Here is a 17886-nt window from a genome sequence, read left to right on the forward strand (position 1 = left end):
TATGGACCGTCGAGAAAGTGTCGAGAATATATCCCGTGAACTGTACACTGTACCCCTCATCTTGCAGGTAGTAATTTCATAATAACTTAGCAATCGTTTGGAATACGCTCAAGCGATGTACGCTTGCATTGTCCAGGCTTGGCTTGACCTATCCAGAGATAACCTTATGTACAATCCACTCACCACAACGGACAATCCTAAAGACCCTACACACCACCATTTTACCAGCAAGTCTGTTGGGTGCCGTGCGGCGACGCCCAACGTCTGTTGTTGTGCTGGATGCGTGGTGTGATTGTCTAACAATTCGAATTTCTTTGCTATTAAAAACGCGCCAGAACCCCCTGTGCCAGCATTGGACGGTGCAATTTCCTTTCTGAAAAAGAAACCCAATACCGTACAGTCCCTGGTGTCAGTGCCAGTACCAATTGGGAGCGGTCTCAGTCCATACATGTACCGGTACAGTACATATTTGTCTTGCAGAGTCCGGGGATTCGGTCCTTCTTGATAGATTGCTGGAGGAAGAATGCATCGAACGGAGCGATGTACACCCCTCTCAAAGCGACAACGTGACCTAGAAGCGAGCCTGCCAGCCTTTTTCACTCAGCTCTGAGACAGACTCGATCGTTTTCGAATCGCGCACGGTTTGTATGCCAGGCTACTCCCGACCCGACGATCGAACAACAGCTTGGCTACGTCCCATGGCCGATCTGCTTCTGCCAATGACGAACGACGAATGATAGATGGGAGGGTATGCGGCCGTCTGCGTGTCTTTTCAAGCATTCGATGGTGCGCAGCAATTGTTGTCTCGAGACAGCCTGCGAAACTCCCTCTCCTCTTGCGGCTTCAAGTCCCTTCAAGCGCGCCCGATCCTCCCGCTTCGACACCAAACCAAAGGTCGACGAAGCTTACACTCGAACTTTCTTTCTCGACAAAAGCATTCCTCGTCGACGATAAGCGACCTACTAGGAGACACTGGCTGTCGTCGGCCGAGCAGCTTCAACACGTTTTTTTGGGGGCGCGTGTTTTTCCCGCCACGTTCTCGGCCCGACACCCAACTTGCGACAATGCACCAATCACGGGGCGCGCAGCCAGAATGCAGCCAATCAGCGTGCGCGCGTCACACCGACGACCATGCTCTCGACTGCATTTTCGCACTCGCTCTGCGCCGGGACAGCAGCATGCCCAGCCTCGCCGCCATGGACGCACCGCCCCTCGAGCCCAAGACGTTCCACGATGGGGACGCCTCGGCGATGGCTGGTAGACGCATCCTCCTAATTGACTGCGTAGCTCATGGACGCGGCCCTCTGTAGGTACTACGCTCGCCGACCCGTCGGCGCCCGAGGCGCACTACGCCGAGGACAACCCCTGTAAACCTCAACCATCGTGACGACTAGTAGGCTCATCAATGCACGATATATAGTGGCGACGCAGATGACGGACCTCTTCAAGCTCATCCACGAAGTGAGCTTGACCAAGCGGCAGGAAGTCGACCCGGCGCTCGTGACAAAATGCCACAAGACGGGCGTGACGCCGCAGGACCGGCCGCTCGGCGCCGAGCTCGAGCTGCGAACCTGGGGTCTCTTTGAGGACGAGGCTGTCGTCGCGCCACCGACGCCGGCGAAGACGCCGACGGTCAACCTCGCCAAGGACCTCAAGTACGGCACGAAAAAATCGCATCGGGAAGCCGAGAACGTCCACTACATTCGCGAATTCCTCAAAGGCCGCGTGAACCGGGATGCGTACAAGTGTATGCTGGCCATGTACTACTACATTTACACCGAGCTCGAAGAGATGATGCGGGCCGCGTTCGAAGCGCACGACCCGATCTACAGCCCGTTGCACTTTCCGACCGAGCTCAACCGCGTGAGCGCGCTTGCAGAGGACCTCGCCTTCTTCTTTGGCCCGAACTGGGCCAAGGTCATGCCGCCGCCGACGCGGGCGACGAAGGAGTATCTCGCGCGCCTCCACTACATTGGCACGAGCGAACCGTCCATCTTGGTGGCCCATGCGTACACGCGGTACCTCGGCGACCTCTCGGGCGGCCAAGTGCTCAAGCGCATTGCCATCAAGTCTATGGACCTCCACGACGGGCTCGGCACGGCGTTCTACGACTTCAACAACATGAAGATCAAGCACAAGGTGTTCAAGGACAAGTACCGCTCGATCCTCGACACTCTCGACGTGAGCCAAGAGGTCTCGGACCGCTTGGTCGAGGAAGCCAACCTCGCGTTCCTTCTCAACATGAAGCTCTTTGAGGAGCTCGACATCATTTCCGGCTACAGTACGCTCGAGAAGCAGCAGGCGGAAGCGGTCTTGCGCCGACGCGAAGCCGAGGCCCTCGCGACGCCGACCGACGTTCCGAAGAGCGCGTGCCCATTTGCCAAGCTCATTGGCCAGCCCGGTATCCGCGAGCTCGCAATGAAGTACCACGGCGACGACTTTACGCCCGAAGAGTTTGCGACGCTCCAGGCCGAGTACGATGCGATCCAGGCCGCGTCGAGAAGGAAGTTCATTGCGCAGTGCGGCTACACGCTCCTCGCGGTCGGCGCGACGGTCGCCGTGTCGCTGCTCCGAAAACGGTAGAGCCATAGTCGTAGTCGTAGTAGTCGTAGGATAGGATGTTATTAGATGGGACGCTGACGAAGTCAACTCGGTTGTGGTGTACGTTCGTTGTCCGTGGCGTGAAGTACCGTCGAGTGGAATAGCAAATGAGGCTACGATGGACTACAGCGACGGCGAGTGCTTGAGAAGGTCGAGGATCGTGGCGAGCTGCGCGTCGTGGGCGAGCGCTTTCGCGGCCGAGAGCGCAGCGTCCTCTTCTCGCTGCTGGGCTACGCTACGCTCGAACGACGTCTGCCATGCCTGCATGGCGGCCACCTGCGCTTCGAGATCGTGCACGCGCCTACGATGCAGTCATCATCAGAAAGGGCTACGACTTCAAGGAGATGTACTGAAGCAAGTCGGTATATGTTGGCTGCGCCGGCACGGCCGTCGGGGTTGGTGGCGGTGCGATAAAGTGTGTGAACGCAGCGTCGTGGCCTGCCACCTCATCGAGGGCATCGTCTTTGGGAAGATCGTCGGGCGTGAGCATCGGTGGCTCGGGCGGCTTGGTCTTCTCAAAGAGCGCATCGAGGCTCGACTGCGTCTGGAGGCTTGCAACGTGGTAGCGCTGCCGAAAGTTGTCCATCCAGCCATTCGACGCCTTGAAGTCGGCGATCGAGAGCTCGTTCGCGAGGCGCAGCGCCTTCTCGCGGAGCATTGAGCCCGTCACGAGCACGTTCCGACCGGTCGCTTCTTGGTACCACTTGTAGACAAGCGAGCTCAAGAGCGCGTTCGTGTCGGTGCGAAACTTGCGCTTCCGAGCTGCATCGTCGTCCGTGGCCTTGGCCATCGTGATGTACTCGTGCTTCCGCTTCAAGATACGGCTCACGGTCGCGCTCGAGACGCCAAACTGCTTGGCGAGCTTCGAGTTGGTCGCGTGACCGCGGCTGGCTTGCGCGATGAGCACGGCCTTCTCGTGCACGCTGAGCTCCTTGGCCGGCTTCTTGATCTTGGCGGCCGGAGGCTCGTCGCTGCCCATGGCTTGTATCACAATAATGTGCCGGATATCATGCAAGCGCGGCCATCCGGATACGGTGCAACGCGATCTTGCCGCCAAAAGCTGCTTCAAGCTCCGTTCGGCACCAAGCAGCATCCAGGTAAGCCCTTGCCGCCCGCGGCCTCTCTTATCACTCTTGGCACTCACTTGCACTCGGGCGCATGCGCCTGCTTCATCACAGCGGATAGAACACCCTATCTGGGCTTTCCATTTTCACACTATTTCACACATACTTCGAATAGTATAGACACACTATATGCAACCCAATCGATGGATCATTTCGCGAAAGGTCACGGGTCGGGCGAGGCGCAGCATGGCCGACGGCGCGGTGCGTTGGTCAATGGCCGGATCCAGCCGGCTTAAGGCAATGGCATTTGCATAGGAGTACACGGTCGAGTACCTCGACGAGAACCCGGAGGAGCTCAAGTGGCTCAGCCGCCCCGGCAAGGTCAAGATCACGTACGCGAACGGCGACACGTTTGAGGGCGACGTGAACGCAGCGCGTCTCAAGCACGGACCCGGCAAGTACATTTGGACCGAGCGCGTCGACGACGAGGTCAAGGAGATTGCTTGGTACGAAGGCGACTACGTCGATGGCAAGAAACACGGGCTCGGGAAGATGCAATTCCCGAACGGCGACGTCTACCACGGGCAGTGGGCCAACGACATCATTGACGGCCAAGGCACGCTCATGTACAAGAACGGCGACATCTTTAGCGGAACGTACATTGCGGGGATCAAAGAGGGCAACGGGACGTACGAGTACGCCGCCGACAAGAGCCAACTCGTGGGCACGTGGGTTCAAAACACCATCATCGAGGGCAAGTGGCTCTTCAAGGACGGCGGCTACTACACTGGTCACTTTGAGAACGCGATGCCGATCGGCCAGTGCATCATGCAGCTGCCGAATGGTCTCAAGCAAGAAGGTGTGTACGCCAAGGTGGAGGGCGTCAACGCGGCCGGCGATGCGGTGCTCCTCCCGACCTGGAAGGGCGAGGCGATCACCAAGGTCTTTTAAACCCGAGACTTGCATGTATATAATGATATATGACGACGACGACGACAGCGTCTTACTGAATGTACGCCTTGAGGAAGCGGCGGTGAAAGTCATTGCGGATCGTGTCGTTGATGAAGCGCTTCTTGAGCTCCGGTTCGTTCCGCGACTGGTTCTTGAAGACCACGTCGTCGTTCCACTTGCGCTTGATGGTCGCGCTGCCGGTTGGCGCCTGCGCGCTCGTGAGGGGGTTGCCCATGAGGACTTCGTCCTTGGCGCGCTTCTCTTCTTCGTCGCGCTCGGCTTGCTCCTTGCGCAGCCGCTCTTCTTCGCGTTCTTTTTTGATTTTCTCGAGTTCGCGCATGAGCTCGGCCTCCTCGTCGTCCGAGTCGTCGTCGTCGCTCTCGCTGTCGCTTTCGCTGTCGCCAACGTCGTCGTCTGCATCGTCGTACTTGGTTTGCACGTCTCTCGCCCTGTCTTCCCACTCGTCGCCTTTTAATAAGAGCGTCTTGTTGTCTTTGAGCCGCATGATCTTTTGCTGCGCAAAGTCGACTTCCTTGAGCTTGTCCTCTTCGTACTTGCGCTCGCGGTCCGTGAGCTCGCCGATGAGGTCGCGCTCCGAGAGCTCGCCAGCCGTGCCTTGGCCCAGCTGCCGCGTCTTGAGCTTCGTGTGCCCCGGGAGGTCGCGCGCCGAGAACTGCATGCTGATCTGGCCACCCGAGTTCCATCCGCCCTCGTTCTTCTTGCCCATGGCAGCATTGAACGTCGGGCGAGCGGCCGTCGTCATCCTTGGTCGTTGGCTTCCGCTAAATTCCAAGTGGCTTGGCGCTCCAGCTGGTTCGGAGCGCACCGAACTGCATACAAAAACCAAGGTATTTCCACGAGCGCTCCGGGGCGCCCTCTAAATATCGAGTTTCAAAGGTATAAAAGAAAACAGGTTTTAGGGTTTGCTCGGATGATCCGGTCGGCCATACAAATACCCAATGTTGTGGCAACAAGCTGTGGCGTCGGCTGCACCCGGACGCTTGCACTTGCATAGGCAAGTCCCCATGCAGGAGACGGAGAAATGCAGAGCGCTGTACTCGGCGCTCGGTCGTGGCGACTCGCAGCCAGGCAAGATCGACTAAAACCATGGAACTTGGAGTAAAACGTAAGTTAAACTGCGTTTGAGATGGTGATTGGCTGAAATCCCTTAGCGTGGGCACCTCATACTTTTGCACCTCCGACCGACCAGGACGCATGGACCGCCGAAGCTCTCGTTCGTCGTCGCGGTCGAGCTCGAGCTCGCGCAGCCCGAGTGCTCGTCGTGGCAACGGAAAGCGCCGTAGTAGCTCCCGCAGTCCGAGTGGTCGCCGTGGTAAGCGCCGTAGCCCATCGCGCAGCCCAAGCCCGCGCCGTGAGAAACGTCGCAGCGCGTCCCGCAGCCCTAGTGGCCGTCGTGGCCAGCGCGGTAGCCCGTCGCGCAATCTTAGTCCGCGTCGCGAGAAGCGTCGTAGCCCATCGCGCAGCCCGAGCCCGCGCCGTGAGAAGCGTCGCAGCCCGTCCCGCAGCCCTAGTGGGCGCCGTGGTAAGCGCCGTAGCCCGTCCCGCAGCCCAAGCCCGCGCCATGAGAAGCGTCGCAGCCCATCGCGCGACCGTTTTCGTCGGAGAAGTCGTTCGAACGACCGGCGTCGGCGTGGCCGATCGCCGTCGCCGCGCCACAAGCGTCCGCGCAGTCCCAAGCGCAGTGCTGAGCGCAACCAGCGCCGGAAAGCGTCCACGAGCCCCCGTCGCCCGAGCCCGAGCAAGCGGTTGAGCCCTCCGCTGCGGTCGCGTGGGAGCCCGCGCAAGGCGGACAAGGAAAACACGGCGTCGACGAATACCGCCGAGGCGCCGACCAAGAGCCGCACGATCGACATTCTCACGAACGACACCAAGCGCGGCCGGACGGGCGGCGTCTACATCCCGCCGTTCAAGCTTGCGCAAATGAAGAAGGACGAGATGGACAAGTCGTCGCAGGAGTACCAGCGCATGACGTGGGACGCGCTCCGGAAGAGCATCAACGGTCTCATCAACAAGGTCAACGTGTCCAACATTGCCAACATCCTCCCGGAGCTCTTCCAAGAGAACCTCGTGCGCGGCCGCGGCCTCCTCGTGCGCTCGATCATGAAGGCGCAGTTGGCGTCGCCCGGCTTTACCCACATTTACGCGGCGCTTGTCGCCGTCATCAACACCAAGATGCCCGAGAACGGCGAGCTCCTCTTGAAACGCGTCGTGCACCGCTTCCGGCGGGCGCTCAAGCGTGGCGACAAGGTCGTCGCGATTGCGCTCGTGCGCTTCATTGCGCATCTCGTCAACCAGCAGGTCGTCGAAGAGCTCCTCGCGCTCGAAGTGCTCACGTTCCTCTTGACGAGCCCGACCGACGACTCGGTGGAAGTCGCCGTCAACTTCACAAAGGAGTGCGGGCAAATGCTCAACGAACTCTGCCCGGAAGGTCTCCGCGCGATCTTTGAGCGCTTCCGTGGCATCCTCCACGAAGGCGAGATCGACAAGCGCGTCCAGTACACGATCGAAGGACTCTTTGCGATCCGGAAGGGCAAGTTTGCCGACTACCCAGCGGTCCACGAGCAGCTGGATCTGGTCGAGGCCAACGACCAGATCACGCACCAGATGGGTCTCGACGACGAGGTGGATGTCGAGGACAAGCTCGACATTTTCCGGTTCGACCCCGACTTTGAAAAGAACGAGCGCATGTGGAAGGAAATCAAGAAGGAGCTGCTCGGCGAAGATTCTGAAGCCGAAGACGGCGACGACGAGTCGGGCGACTCGGACGACTCGGACGATGAGGATGCGACCGACGCGGCGCCGACGACGCTGCAGATCCACGACTTTTCCGAGCAGGACCTTGTGAACCTCCGCCGTACGATCTACCTCACCATCATGTCGAGTGTGAGCCACGAAGAATGCGCGCACAAGCTGCTCCGGCTCAACATTCGTCCCGGGCAGGAAGTCGAGATCTGCGGCATGCTCATCGAGTGTTGCTCGCAGGAGCGCACGTACTTGCGCTACTACGGTCTCCTCGGGCAGCGCTTTTGCCTCATCCAGCGCGAGTACCAGAACGCGTTTGACGATGCGTTCGCCAAGCAGTATGCGACGATCCACCGCCTCGAGACCAACAAGCTCCGGAACGTCGCCAAGTTCTTTGCCCATCTCCTCTTCTCGGACGCGCTGCCGTGGACGGTCTTTGAGTACATTCGCCTGAGCGAGGAAGAGACGACGTCGTCGTCCCGTATCTTTATCAAGATCCTCTGCCAAGAGCTCGCGCAGCACCTCGGCGTCGCCAAGCTCAAGGAGCGCTTCATGGACGAGTTTATGGCCGCGACGTTCAGCGGGCTCTTCCCCAAGGAAAACCCGCGCAGCATGCGCTTTGCCATCAACTTTTTCACGTCGATTGGCCTCGGCGGGCTCACGGTCGAGCTCCGCGAACACCTCAAGAACGCGCCCAAGGCCATCATGAACGCGCCGGCGCCGTCGTCGGACGACAGCAGCTCGGACAGTTCGTCCTCGGGCCGCAAGTCGTCGTCGTCGTCGGGGTCGTCGTCGTCGGGGTCGTCGTCCAGCGACAGCAGCTCCGACTCGAGCGATTCGGAGTAGGCACCTGTCTCGAATCTTGCCCGCCATAATACTGTGTTTTCTCTACGCGTCACCTGTCTTGCCTCAGTGTTTGGCTCTTGTCGCCCGTCTCTGGCAGTGCAGTCATCGGCCAAGTCCGTGCACATACTAGGCAAGGGCAGCGCACGCTGGCCCACGCTCTTGCCCCGCTTCGCTCGCTTGCCCATCATGCTACGCCCTATTTGTTCTTATTTCGACCGCCAAGATATGGGATACGTGGACTCTGTGATGACGATTACTCTAGTCCGACGACGACTACGCTGTCGCAGGTCGATGACGTTGGACGCGGAAGCCGTCATCATCATCCTCTTCATCGTCATCGTCATGCGCCGGCATCGCTGGCGGCCATGGGCCATAGCTCCTGCAGCTCGTCCGCAGCCAGTCGCACCTGCTGCCTGTCGTACGAGGTGAAACGCATGGCTGGATTTAGCGGCGTCCGGATGCGGCCGTGGGTTTCACCATGGCGGGTTTCGCGAAGCAAACTATTTTCGAATTCGCTCGGTCCTGGTCGCATCTTCAGATCGCTGTCATCAGATGGAGGAGAAGTCGCGACGCCCCGAAGGTACACGAAGGCTAGCCGCGCCGGACGACCTTGACGCTTCCGGTGCATGTAGACACGCCCTTCAAGCAGCAGAAGCTCAAGGCGTGGCAGCCGATTCTGACGCCCAACTGGGTCATTGGCACCTTCTTCGTCGTCGGGCTCATCTTTATCCCGATTGGCATCATCCTCCGCGTCGAGTCGGACCGCGTACGTGGCGTTTTGACTGGCCGAATGATACTGATCGGGATGGGGCGTAGGTCGTCGAGTACTCGATCCAGTACGACGGCGCTGGTGCGCTCACGGCCGCGAACGGCACGCAAGGCGGGCGGTACACGGTCTTGAACACGAACGGGTCGCCGGGCTGCCAGCTCGCGAAAGAGTCGGACGGCAACCAGTTCGATCTCTCGGCGCACAGCTGCATCCTCCGCTTCACGCTCGACCAAGACATGAAGGCGCCCATCTATGTCTACTACCAGCTCGACAACTTTTACCAAAACCACCGCCGGTACGTCGCGAGCCGCAGCGACGAGCAGCTCCGTGGCACGCAGCCCGCGTCGCTCTCGGACTGCGACCCGATGGGCTCGTCGCCCAAGAACACGCCGCGGTACAGCTCGCTCACCAACTCGACGCCCGACGTCGGCACGTGGGCGCTCAACCCGTGTGGGCTCATCGCCAACAGCATGTTCAACGGTACTCGTCCATCTCGCTCTCGCGTCATGAGCTCATGGCGCCAGTAGATATGTTTTGGATCAACAGCATCACGACGCCGTCGGGGACGCGCTACATGCAGACCGACATGTACCCGACGCCATCCTCGGCGACGGTCGAGGTCGTCAACCTCATGCAGCAAACCGGCATTGCGTGGCAGTCGGACATTGACGCCAAGTTTGACAACATTGCTTCGAGCCAGCAGCTGCCGAACGAAATGTATCTGTGGCAAAACCCCAACTACCGGTACATCATCCCGAAGAAGGTGGGCGAACCCCGCATTCTGAACGCGACCGCGTGGACGACGCCAACGTCGACCGCGTTCGGCGTCAAGAGCGAGCACTTCATCGTGTGGATGCGCACGGCCGGCCTCCCCAACTTTCGCAAGCTCTACGGGCACATTGAGAACGACCTGCCCAAGGGCACGACGCTCGACTTTCTCGTCTCGTCGAGTACGTCGTCTCGACTCGTGTCATCTGTACTCATGTCAATGGAGTAGACTTTGTTGTCAACAGCTTTGAGGGCAAAAAATCGCTCGTGCTGTCAACAACGTCGTGGTTTGGCGGCCGCAACCCGTTCCTCGGCATCGCGTACATCACCGTCGGCTCGCTCTGCATGGTGCTCTCGATCCTCTTCTTTGCCAAGCACAAGCTGTCGCCACGCAAGCTCGGCGATACGCGATACCTGGTCTGGAAGAACAACCAGTAGCGAGAGCCACCACCACCCTTACATAAGACGATTCATTCAATACAATAACTGCACAGATTGGTGCGCGACCACGCCGCCGAGAGACCCGACGCGACCATTGCCATTGCCATGCTAGACGTGGCGATACGAACCCAGAGTGTGGTGGCAGAGGTCGTCTCGCCGCACGGGTCGGGTCGTCTCGCTGCACGGGTCGCGGCGCTGGCTGGTGGGATGCAGGTAGCCACGTCAGAGCTACGACGCCGCAAGGAGACGTGCAAGGCTTTGCAGCGGCTCCGGAACCCGCCGCCATGGGACATGCTCACCTCGCATCATCACTTGCTCGTCGAAGGCAGAGGTCGAAGTTGGCTTGCCACCGAGGCAGCAGGAAAAATATGTTTTTTATTTCATTCATGCTCTCTATATACAAACATAAAGTGATAAAAAGAGATGACCGGCGGAGATCGAAGTTCGAAGCCAACCGACTCGAAAAGCGGGCAGTAATTTTCGACGGGAAGGGCAGGACGCGGACGACCTGGACACTACGCGATGAGCAACACGGACGCCGAGCACTCGAAGCGGCCCGACGGTACGGGCGCCGCCGGTTCCTAGGACGCTTATGCAACGATCGAGGCTAGATACGCCGTTCAAGCAGCAGCGCCTGAAGGCGTGGCAGCCGATTCTGACGCCCAACTGGGTCATTGGCACCTTCTTCCTCGTCGGGCTCATCTTCATCCCGATCGGAGTCTTCCTCTTTGAAGAAAACAAGAACGTACGTGCTGAGACTACGACGCCTCGTGATGCTAGAGGCGTAGATCGTCGAGATGTCGCTGCAGTACGATGGCGTCAACATGCACACGCCGTCGGCCTCGGACGGCGTCGCGCTTCAGAACGTGAGCGCGAATGGCTGCTACCTCAAGAACGCCAAGGAAGGCGACGCGTTCAACCTCACCGAGCACGGCTGCGTTGTCCAGTTTACGCTGCAGGAAGACATGAAGGCGCCCATCATGGTGTACTATCAGCTCGACAACTTTTACCAGAACCACCGCCGGTACGTCTCATCCCGGAGCGATGCGCAACTGCGTGGCGATCCTGTGGTACATCCCATCTCGACGTGCACGGGCTCGGCTGGCATCACGGGTGTCAAGTACAACTCGACCGAGGACCTCGCACCGGGCGCGCCATCCGCGTTCTACCGCTTCAACCCGTGCGGCCTCATCGCCAACAGCCTCTTCAACGGTACGCAAACACACCTCCTAGGGCCCATATCTCATGTTGTCTCAGATCTCTTTTGGATCAACTCGATCACGACGCCGGACGGCAAGTACCTTGGCCAAACCGACACGTACAAGGGCAAGGAAGTCGTCAACCTCATGGAGCAGTCGGGTCTTGCGTGGCAGTCGGACATTGAGACCAAGTTTGAAAACCCCAAGACGCTCTCGAGCGACGACATGATGCTGTGGCAAAACCCCAAGTACCGCTTTGTGATTCCGTCGCGTCTCGGCCAAGAGCGGATCCTGAACGTCACGGGCTGGACGGCGCCGACGCCGCTCTATGGCGTCGAGACGGAGCGCTTCATCGTGTGGATGCGCACGGCCGGCCTCCCCAACTTTCGCAAGCTCTACGGCAAGATCAACACGGACTTGCCCAAGGGCACGGTGCTGCGCTTCCTCGTCTCGTCGAGTACGTTGCCCATGCTGCTATAAGCGATCACGTATGTATGTAGACTTTGCGGTGACGCCGTTTGAGGGCAAGAAATCGCTCGTGATCTCGACGCTGTCGTGGTACGGCGGCCGCAACCCGTTCTTGGGCGTCGCGTACATGGTCATTGGCTCCATCTGCATCGTGCTCTCGCTCATCTTCTTTGCCAAGCACAAGATGACACCGCGCAAGCTCGGCGATACCAACTACCTCGTCTGGAAGGCCAAGAACTAGGCTAACTACTACTACACCACCACCGACCTTACGCACTCTACTGTCCTACATCGCCCTAGTCTCGTCGATGCACACTCGGCATTTCTTAGTTGGGGCTGAGTCACTCCTCATCACATAAGCCCCAGCTTCAATTCCCGGCGTCCGTATCGCGCCAGGCAAATTTGTATTCCCTTGTTTCGCCCTCCCTCGAGGCTCCCACCGAGCAGCAGCCTCTCGCAAGTCGGACACCTCGGGCAATGGCCCAACATAGTACTGTAGAGTTGCTGCACAAGCAACTCTGTGGAAGCTATTGTCTTGGCCAACCTTTGTTTCCTCGTACGTTTTTCGGTTTGAGAAGCGTAACGGGAGCTTCGGCCTTTGCGCATGCGCATCGCGCCCGACACGTCCTTGGTTGATGTGGCGGCGCCTCGGCATTCTGCAAGGCGCCACCTTGTCGGCGTGTCTTATGCCTGCGCCTGCCTCGTCGTGGGCGTATGCTTCAACAGCCTCGCGCATGTCTACCTCGAGACGAGTCCGTTCTGGCCGTCGTTCCAGTCGCAGTACACGGCGCCGTGGCTCGCTGCGCAGCTGCGATCGCACTTGGTACTTGGCCCGACGTGGCCGGACCTCGACGTCACCGCAGTCGGCGTCGCTGCATCTGATGCGATGGGCACGCCACCGGCGTACGCTCGGCAGCTGATGTACGACGACTTGACGTCGCTCGAGGCAGCCATCGCGGGGCTCTGGCGACTCGAGAGCAGCCACTTGTCAATGATACTGTCGGGCTACTGCTGGGCCGACTTGCAGCGGCGCTGGGCGCTCGGGCACACAGCGCGCCGTCAAGCGCGCTGCGAAACTGCGTACGTCGCTAACGCCGCCGTCTACTTGGAAGCGATTCTGCGCAATGTGGCCGACGTGCAGGCGTGGAATGACGTGGCACGATTTGAGAGCACGATTGCGTTGCCGATTGCGTCAACATTTGAGGACGGCGCCGCCTGGGTCGACTCGGTCTATGCCCACGCGAGAGCACCGAGCATCGAGGAGGAAGCACGCGTGTGGCGAGCGCACGGCTGCCGCACGTTTGTGCTGCAGTGGGCCAACCGAATCCAGGTCGGCGTCTTCGAGACCATTCAGCTGCGCAACGCGCTGGGCATGCGCCAGCCGTTCACGCTGCACGCACTGCCGTCAACGTTGATGAGCATGGCGTGGACGTCGTTGTACCTCTTTGCGGGTCTCTTCAATGACTTTAACGCACTCGCCGCCGGCAACCTCAGCCTCGTCCGCACGACGCCGACGTTCTTTGGCCTCTCGCAGCCCGACCTGATTGAAGACTTTAACGCGGGGTTGCCGCTCCCAATACTCTACCAGGTCCTCCACGACCGCATTGGCCCTCTCGGGTCCATCGATCTCTACTGGGTCTCCGTCCCAGCGTCGGTAGCCGAAGCGGTCGCAGCGTTCCGCGCAGAGACTGACATGCTACCCATGCCGTCGCTCACACTGCGCCCGACACCGCTGCACTGGCAAGATCCCGCGCTGCGCTTCCATGGCGGCAACCCCATGTGCATGATGGGCAACCCGTTGCCGTACGTACGAGAAGCCTTTGGCTTTGACGATGCTTGCGCGAGCTTAGCACCGGTGACGATCACGCTCGATCCGCTCAACAGCCTTTTTGGACTCTGGATGACGCAGACGCCGGACGCCGCGTGCTCGTCTGTTCTCGATACCACTGACGGTCGTGCCTGCGTAGCATTCCTGCAGTCGCTAGCACCGTCTCTGCGCCGTCTGCCGCCGGTGCACGCCGACCTCGACGCCGTGTTCGCACATCTCAACCTCTCGCTTTTGCAGTATGTTGACTTCAATCACACGATCACCCTTGATCTGCAGCCGCTCTTGGGGCAATCCTGGGCGTTCTTTGGGTGGACCATGGTCTACGACTGGGCCATGCGCCGACGCGAAGTGGTCTCGTTCCAAGGCGACGAGGGCTCCATGCACCTTCTCTCAGCGGAGTATGCGCCCATTCCCAACGCCAACACCATCTCGACACCAACCGCATGGGTGTACTACGTCAGTGTCAGCAACTGGGCCTTTAGCGCCGGTCTCATCGCTGTGTTTTGCCTCTGCTTGCGTTACGATTGCTGTCAGCAATCGTCGGCGACCTGGTGGCGCTTTCCACGGCTGGTGTCGTCCGTGTACCTCAACCGAGGCCTCGTGAGCCTGCGCAGTCTGATTGCGATTGTGTGCTTGGCGACGGCTCCCGTGGTACCCCGCGCTGAAGACGGCGCCACCGCCCTTGTCTTTGAACCGCGCTCGGTGGTGGCCTCGAGCATCTTGGCGATCGAAGCGACGTGGGTGCTCTACTGCGTCTACGACATGCTCCACCCGATCCTCAGTCACCGCACCAACACGCGCGCGGCGTGCAGCGCCGGTGCTGCGGTGCTCACCTTGCTTGCCATTGACCAATTCGCACCCGTCCACGTGTTGACGCAGCTGCGTCGATCCTGCGACTCGGTCAACATGGACACGATGATCTATTGCACCAGCGGCGTCGTGGCCATTGGTGACGCGTCGCGCAGCCTCGTGCTCGGCCTCGTCTTGCTCGCGTCGGTGGTTCTCGGTAGCATGCTTCCGCTGTCGGGGAGGGCCGATGTGCGGTGTATCCCAAACCTCGCCGTTCCGCTAGCGCTGGTCTCCTACCAGGACCCGACGCTGCGCAATAGCACGTTTCTCGATCCTGCGACCGCGGCCATGAGCGGTCTCTTCCGCCTCTCGCCAGCTACCGTCTTTGACATCAAGCTCTGGCGACCACTGCCCCTTGCCGACGACGTGCAAGTCCGAGGGACCCTGTTGCCGCATTGCTCAAGTTTACAGCCTGTCGACTGCTGTATGCAAGAACTCGGTGTGCCCGTCACTTGGCGACGCTGCGAGCGAATTAGTCTGCTTCTCTGTGGCCTCGGCTTTCTGACCACGTCGCTGGTTGGGAACGTCCTCTACTTGCAGCGCGCCGAGATGTACTTGGCCAACGACTATGGCTGGGCTGACTTCAATTCGACGGGCGCCCGCACGTGGCTCGGTAACCTCTTTAACGAAGCGCTGCTCTCCACCAACTCGGCCAGCAACATCCTCGTGGATGGCACCAGCAACGGCACCATTGCGCAGCATTACAATGGGTCGTCGACCGTGCTACTCTGGGCCGACGGCATGGCGCGGCGAGCGCACTACCGGCATGACACTCCTTTAGCGGAGATCATCGTTGGTCTGCGGGCCATGGACCCGTGCGTGCTGCCGTGGATGTTTACACAGTACTGCTACCTTGACTTTGATGGTGCGTGGGAGATGGCGTTAACATCGATGCGCCAAACGCGCTGCTTGCGCCAGCGTTCGAACGGTGCTGTCTTTCTCGAGAGTGCGCTGCGCAACATCAACGACTGGGGCGCTTGGGACCGCTGCTGGGGCAACTCGTTTGAAGTTGCGATTCAGCGGCCGCTTGCGACGACCACGCGCGGCCAGCAATGGCTCCAAGCTCTGAAAACCCGTCGAAACTCGGTGGAACACGAAGTAGCGTCCTGGGCCTCGCACCGTGTGACGCACTTTGTGCTCCAGTGGCAAAACTACAAGACGACAGGTTTGGTCGACTCGCTCACCATCACATCGGCGCTTGGACTTGCGTACGATCTGCGGCTGAGCGAATCCCGTGGCGTCCTTCATCTGGAGCGACAGACGTCTCGAAAGATGTACTGGTCGTTTGCCAGCGACCTCTGGGCCGTGGCGTCCAACGCGACAGCCATTGCAGGCGCCAGTCTGGTTCGCGCGAGCGCCAATTTTGCGTTTCTCAACACCACGAGCGAGGCGCTGCTTTTAGCCAATAGCACACTTCCCACACCGCTACCGAGCGGACTGCAGGTGGTGCGAGACGCCCTCGGCCCGTTCAACGCGATCGATATGCTCTATATACCGTGCCCACCGGCGCTTCAAGCTTTCTACCGGGAAGCCACAGCACATATTACAGCGGTGCTACTGACCAATCTGCGGGCCCAAGCGGCGTTTGCTGCGATTCCGCTCGCCAACCACACGCTACCCGTACCGCAGCGTGTCGAGTCCTTGGACCTCTTGACGTATGGCGGCAACCTTCTCTGCGGCGACGACCTTCCGAATTACCCACTGGCATCCGGGTTCTACTGCTTTTTTGGGTCGCACAACATGTGCCACGCCTACTACAACGAGTACATTCCGCTGACCACGATCGAGTTGCTTCTGTCGCTACTTGCGGCACCAACTCTATTGGCAGTGAATGCAACTGCGCTGTGCCTCAACGATGCGCTGGCATCTTCCACATGCAGTTCGATGTATATTAGCGCCATGGCCTTTCTGCAGGCACATGTCCCCGGCACGGTCGAGGCGAACGACGCCCTCGCTGACGTCCTCGCCTTGGAGTTGAAGCTCATCCAGTTTGTGAGTCCCGCCAACGATTCGTCACAAATCACACTGCTTCGCCTGCCGCTCGCCGAGAATACGTGGCGCATCGACACGTGGCTCTACCTCGTGCAGTGGGCAGCGGGCGCGCGGGACGTTGTCTCGTTTCAAGGCGACGCTGGGGCACTCACGACCATCTCGACGGTCTCGTCGCCGCAGAGCATGACCCCGGATCCGAATGAGATTCCGAATACGATCTCATTTCTCTTCCTCACGGCAGTGCGGTACGTCACTGCGACGCTGATTGCCGTTGCTCTTGTGGCCGCCATCGTTGCTGTGCGCGACAATGCGTACGTCAACGGCCTCAACCTCTTTGAGCTCAATCGAGTCGTGGGGCATGTCTGGATAGGCCGGTCGTGGCTGCTGAGCCGAAGCGTCTCGGCGCTGTGGCTTCTCAACACGAGCACACTTAGCTTGGAGTCGTATGGCGCCGGCACGAAATTCGAGTCGCCGCCGCTGCACTGGGCGACAACCTTCTTGGCCGGCGGCGAAAGCACGTGGTTTGTCTACATCCTCAACGACCTCTGGAGCTGCGTCACGCGGCAGTGGACCGCGTACTACGCATACAAGAGCGCGCTGCTCGCGTGGGCTGCCACGTCACTGTACGTGACGATCGCGCCGGTGCAGTACGTCGCGTCGATTCATCGCTCGTGCAATTATATCGAGATGGACTTGGGCCTGCGCTGCGTGAGCGCGTCCGTGCACATTGGCAGCGCGACCCGCGTCGCCTTCGGCTTTGGTCTTGGCGCGCTCGCGGTCCTTGTATGTTTTGGCGTCGAGCGGTGGCGGCTGCGGCACCTGCCGCCCATGACGCTGTGCACGACCCTTCTGAACGCAACGAGCCTCCATATGCTAATCACGTCCAAGGACCTTCTCGATCGACCGTCTGCAGTCCTCGCCGGGGTCTTTGCACTGCGGAACCGGGACCATCTCTACCTTTTCGACATCAAGAGCTGGCGCTTCCTCGCGTTGCCGGTCGACGCAGCCAGTCGTTCCGCGGGCTGTCTGATTCCGTTAAACCGCGTTTAATGGCTTTGAGATTTGAGTTGGCTTCCAAGCGACGGGATTCCCGCACGTGGCGTACCATGACGTGGCAGTGCCACAGCGCAGGCCGTTTCGCCATACGCAGATTTGCTGCGAGAGCGAACCTGACACCGACGATCGTACTACCTCATCCTATGGGCCCCTTGCGACCTAATTCGACTCCCTCGTTACATTGGACAGCGTTCTCCGATTTGCAGAGATGAGGAAATGGAGCGGTCTCGCGGTCGGATCTCGGCCACTTTCTTTTCTTTGGTTGGGAACCAGCGGAGCCATTTTGATACA

General features: G+C 59.8%; 8 protein-coding genes across 8 annotated transcripts; 6 read left to right on the forward strand and 2 right to left on the reverse strand.

The window, feature by feature from the left end:
* Positions 1-1178: 1178 nt before the first annotated feature.
* On the forward strand, positions 1179-2618 carry SDRG_06838 (hypothetical protein; the record flags this gene model as incomplete). Its single annotated transcript, XM_008612643.1, has 3 exons — positions 1179-1257; positions 1311-1367; positions 1421-2618. 3 exons carry the CDS (start codon positions 1179-1181, stop codon positions 2581-2583), a joined length of 1299 nt encoding a protein of 432 aa, XP_008610865.1. The 3' UTR covers positions 2584-2618.
* On the reverse strand, positions 2601-3587 carry SDRG_06839 (hypothetical protein). Its single transcript, XM_008612644.1, has 2 exons — positions 2952-3587; positions 2601-2902 (listed from the first exon to the last, which is right to left on the reverse strand). The coding sequence occupies exons 1-2, from the start codon at positions 3578-3580 to the stop codon at positions 2725-2727; spliced, it is 807 nt and encodes a 268-aa protein (XP_008610866.1). The 5' UTR covers positions 3581-3587; the 3' UTR covers positions 2601-2724.
* Positions 3588-3887: 300 nt separating this feature from the next.
* On the forward strand, positions 3888-4689 carry SDRG_06840 (hypothetical protein). The gene is made up of 2 exons (XM_008612645.1): positions 3888-3926; positions 3981-4689. The coding sequence occupies exons 1-2, from the start codon at positions 3912-3914 to the stop codon at positions 4614-4616; spliced, it is 651 nt and encodes a 216-aa protein (XP_008610867.1). The 5' UTR covers positions 3888-3911; the 3' UTR covers positions 4617-4689.
* SDRG_06841 (hypothetical protein) lies at positions 4669-5379 on the reverse strand (the record flags this gene model as incomplete). Its single annotated transcript, XM_008612646.1, has 1 exon — positions 4669-5379. The coding sequence occupies one exon, from the start codon at positions 5377-5379 to the stop codon at positions 4669-4671; it is 711 nt and encodes a 236-aa protein (XP_008610868.1).
* Positions 5380-6198: 819 nt separating this feature from the next.
* On the forward strand, positions 6199-8225 carry SDRG_06842 (hypothetical protein; the record flags this gene model as incomplete). Its single annotated transcript, XM_008612647.1, has 2 exons — positions 6199-6246; positions 6297-8225. The coding sequence occupies 2 exons, from the start codon at positions 6199-6201 to the stop codon at positions 8223-8225; spliced, it is 1977 nt and encodes a 658-aa protein (XP_008610869.1).
* Positions 8226-8560: 335 nt separating this feature from the next.
* On the forward strand, positions 8561-10272 carry SDRG_06843 (hypothetical protein). Its single transcript, XM_008612648.1, has 5 exons — positions 8561-8805; positions 8858-8991; positions 9042-9474; positions 9522-9944; positions 9992-10272. The coding sequence occupies exons 1-5, from the start codon at positions 8778-8780 to the stop codon at positions 10198-10200; spliced, it is 1227 nt and encodes a 408-aa protein (XP_008610870.1). The 5' UTR covers positions 8561-8777; the 3' UTR covers positions 10201-10272.
* A 399-nt stretch (positions 10273-10671) lies between these two features.
* On the forward strand, positions 10672-12338 carry SDRG_06844 (hypothetical protein). The gene is made up of 5 exons (XM_008612649.1): positions 10672-10765; positions 10815-10948; positions 10992-11415; positions 11461-11859; positions 11903-12338. Exons 1-5 carry the CDS (start codon positions 10726-10728, stop codon positions 12109-12111), a joined length of 1206 nt encoding a protein of 401 aa, XP_008610871.1. The 5' UTR covers positions 10672-10725; the 3' UTR covers positions 12112-12338.
* Positions 12339-12452: 114 nt separating this feature from the next.
* On the forward strand, positions 12453-17606 carry SDRG_06845 (hypothetical protein). Its single transcript, XM_008612650.1, has one exon. It carries the CDS (start codon positions 12475-12477, stop codon positions 17587-17589), a length of 5115 nt encoding a protein of 1704 aa, XP_008610872.1. The 5' UTR covers positions 12453-12474; the 3' UTR covers positions 17590-17606.
* The last annotated feature ends 280 nt before the right edge of the window (positions 17607-17886 follow it).

This window comes from Saprolegnia diclina (genome assembly GCF_000281045.1).
Source record: "Saprolegnia diclina VS20 unplaced genomic scaffold supercont1.19, whole genome shotgun sequence".
NCBI lineage: Eukaryota > Oomycota > Saprolegniomycetes > Saprolegniales > Saprolegniaceae > Saprolegnia > Saprolegnia diclina.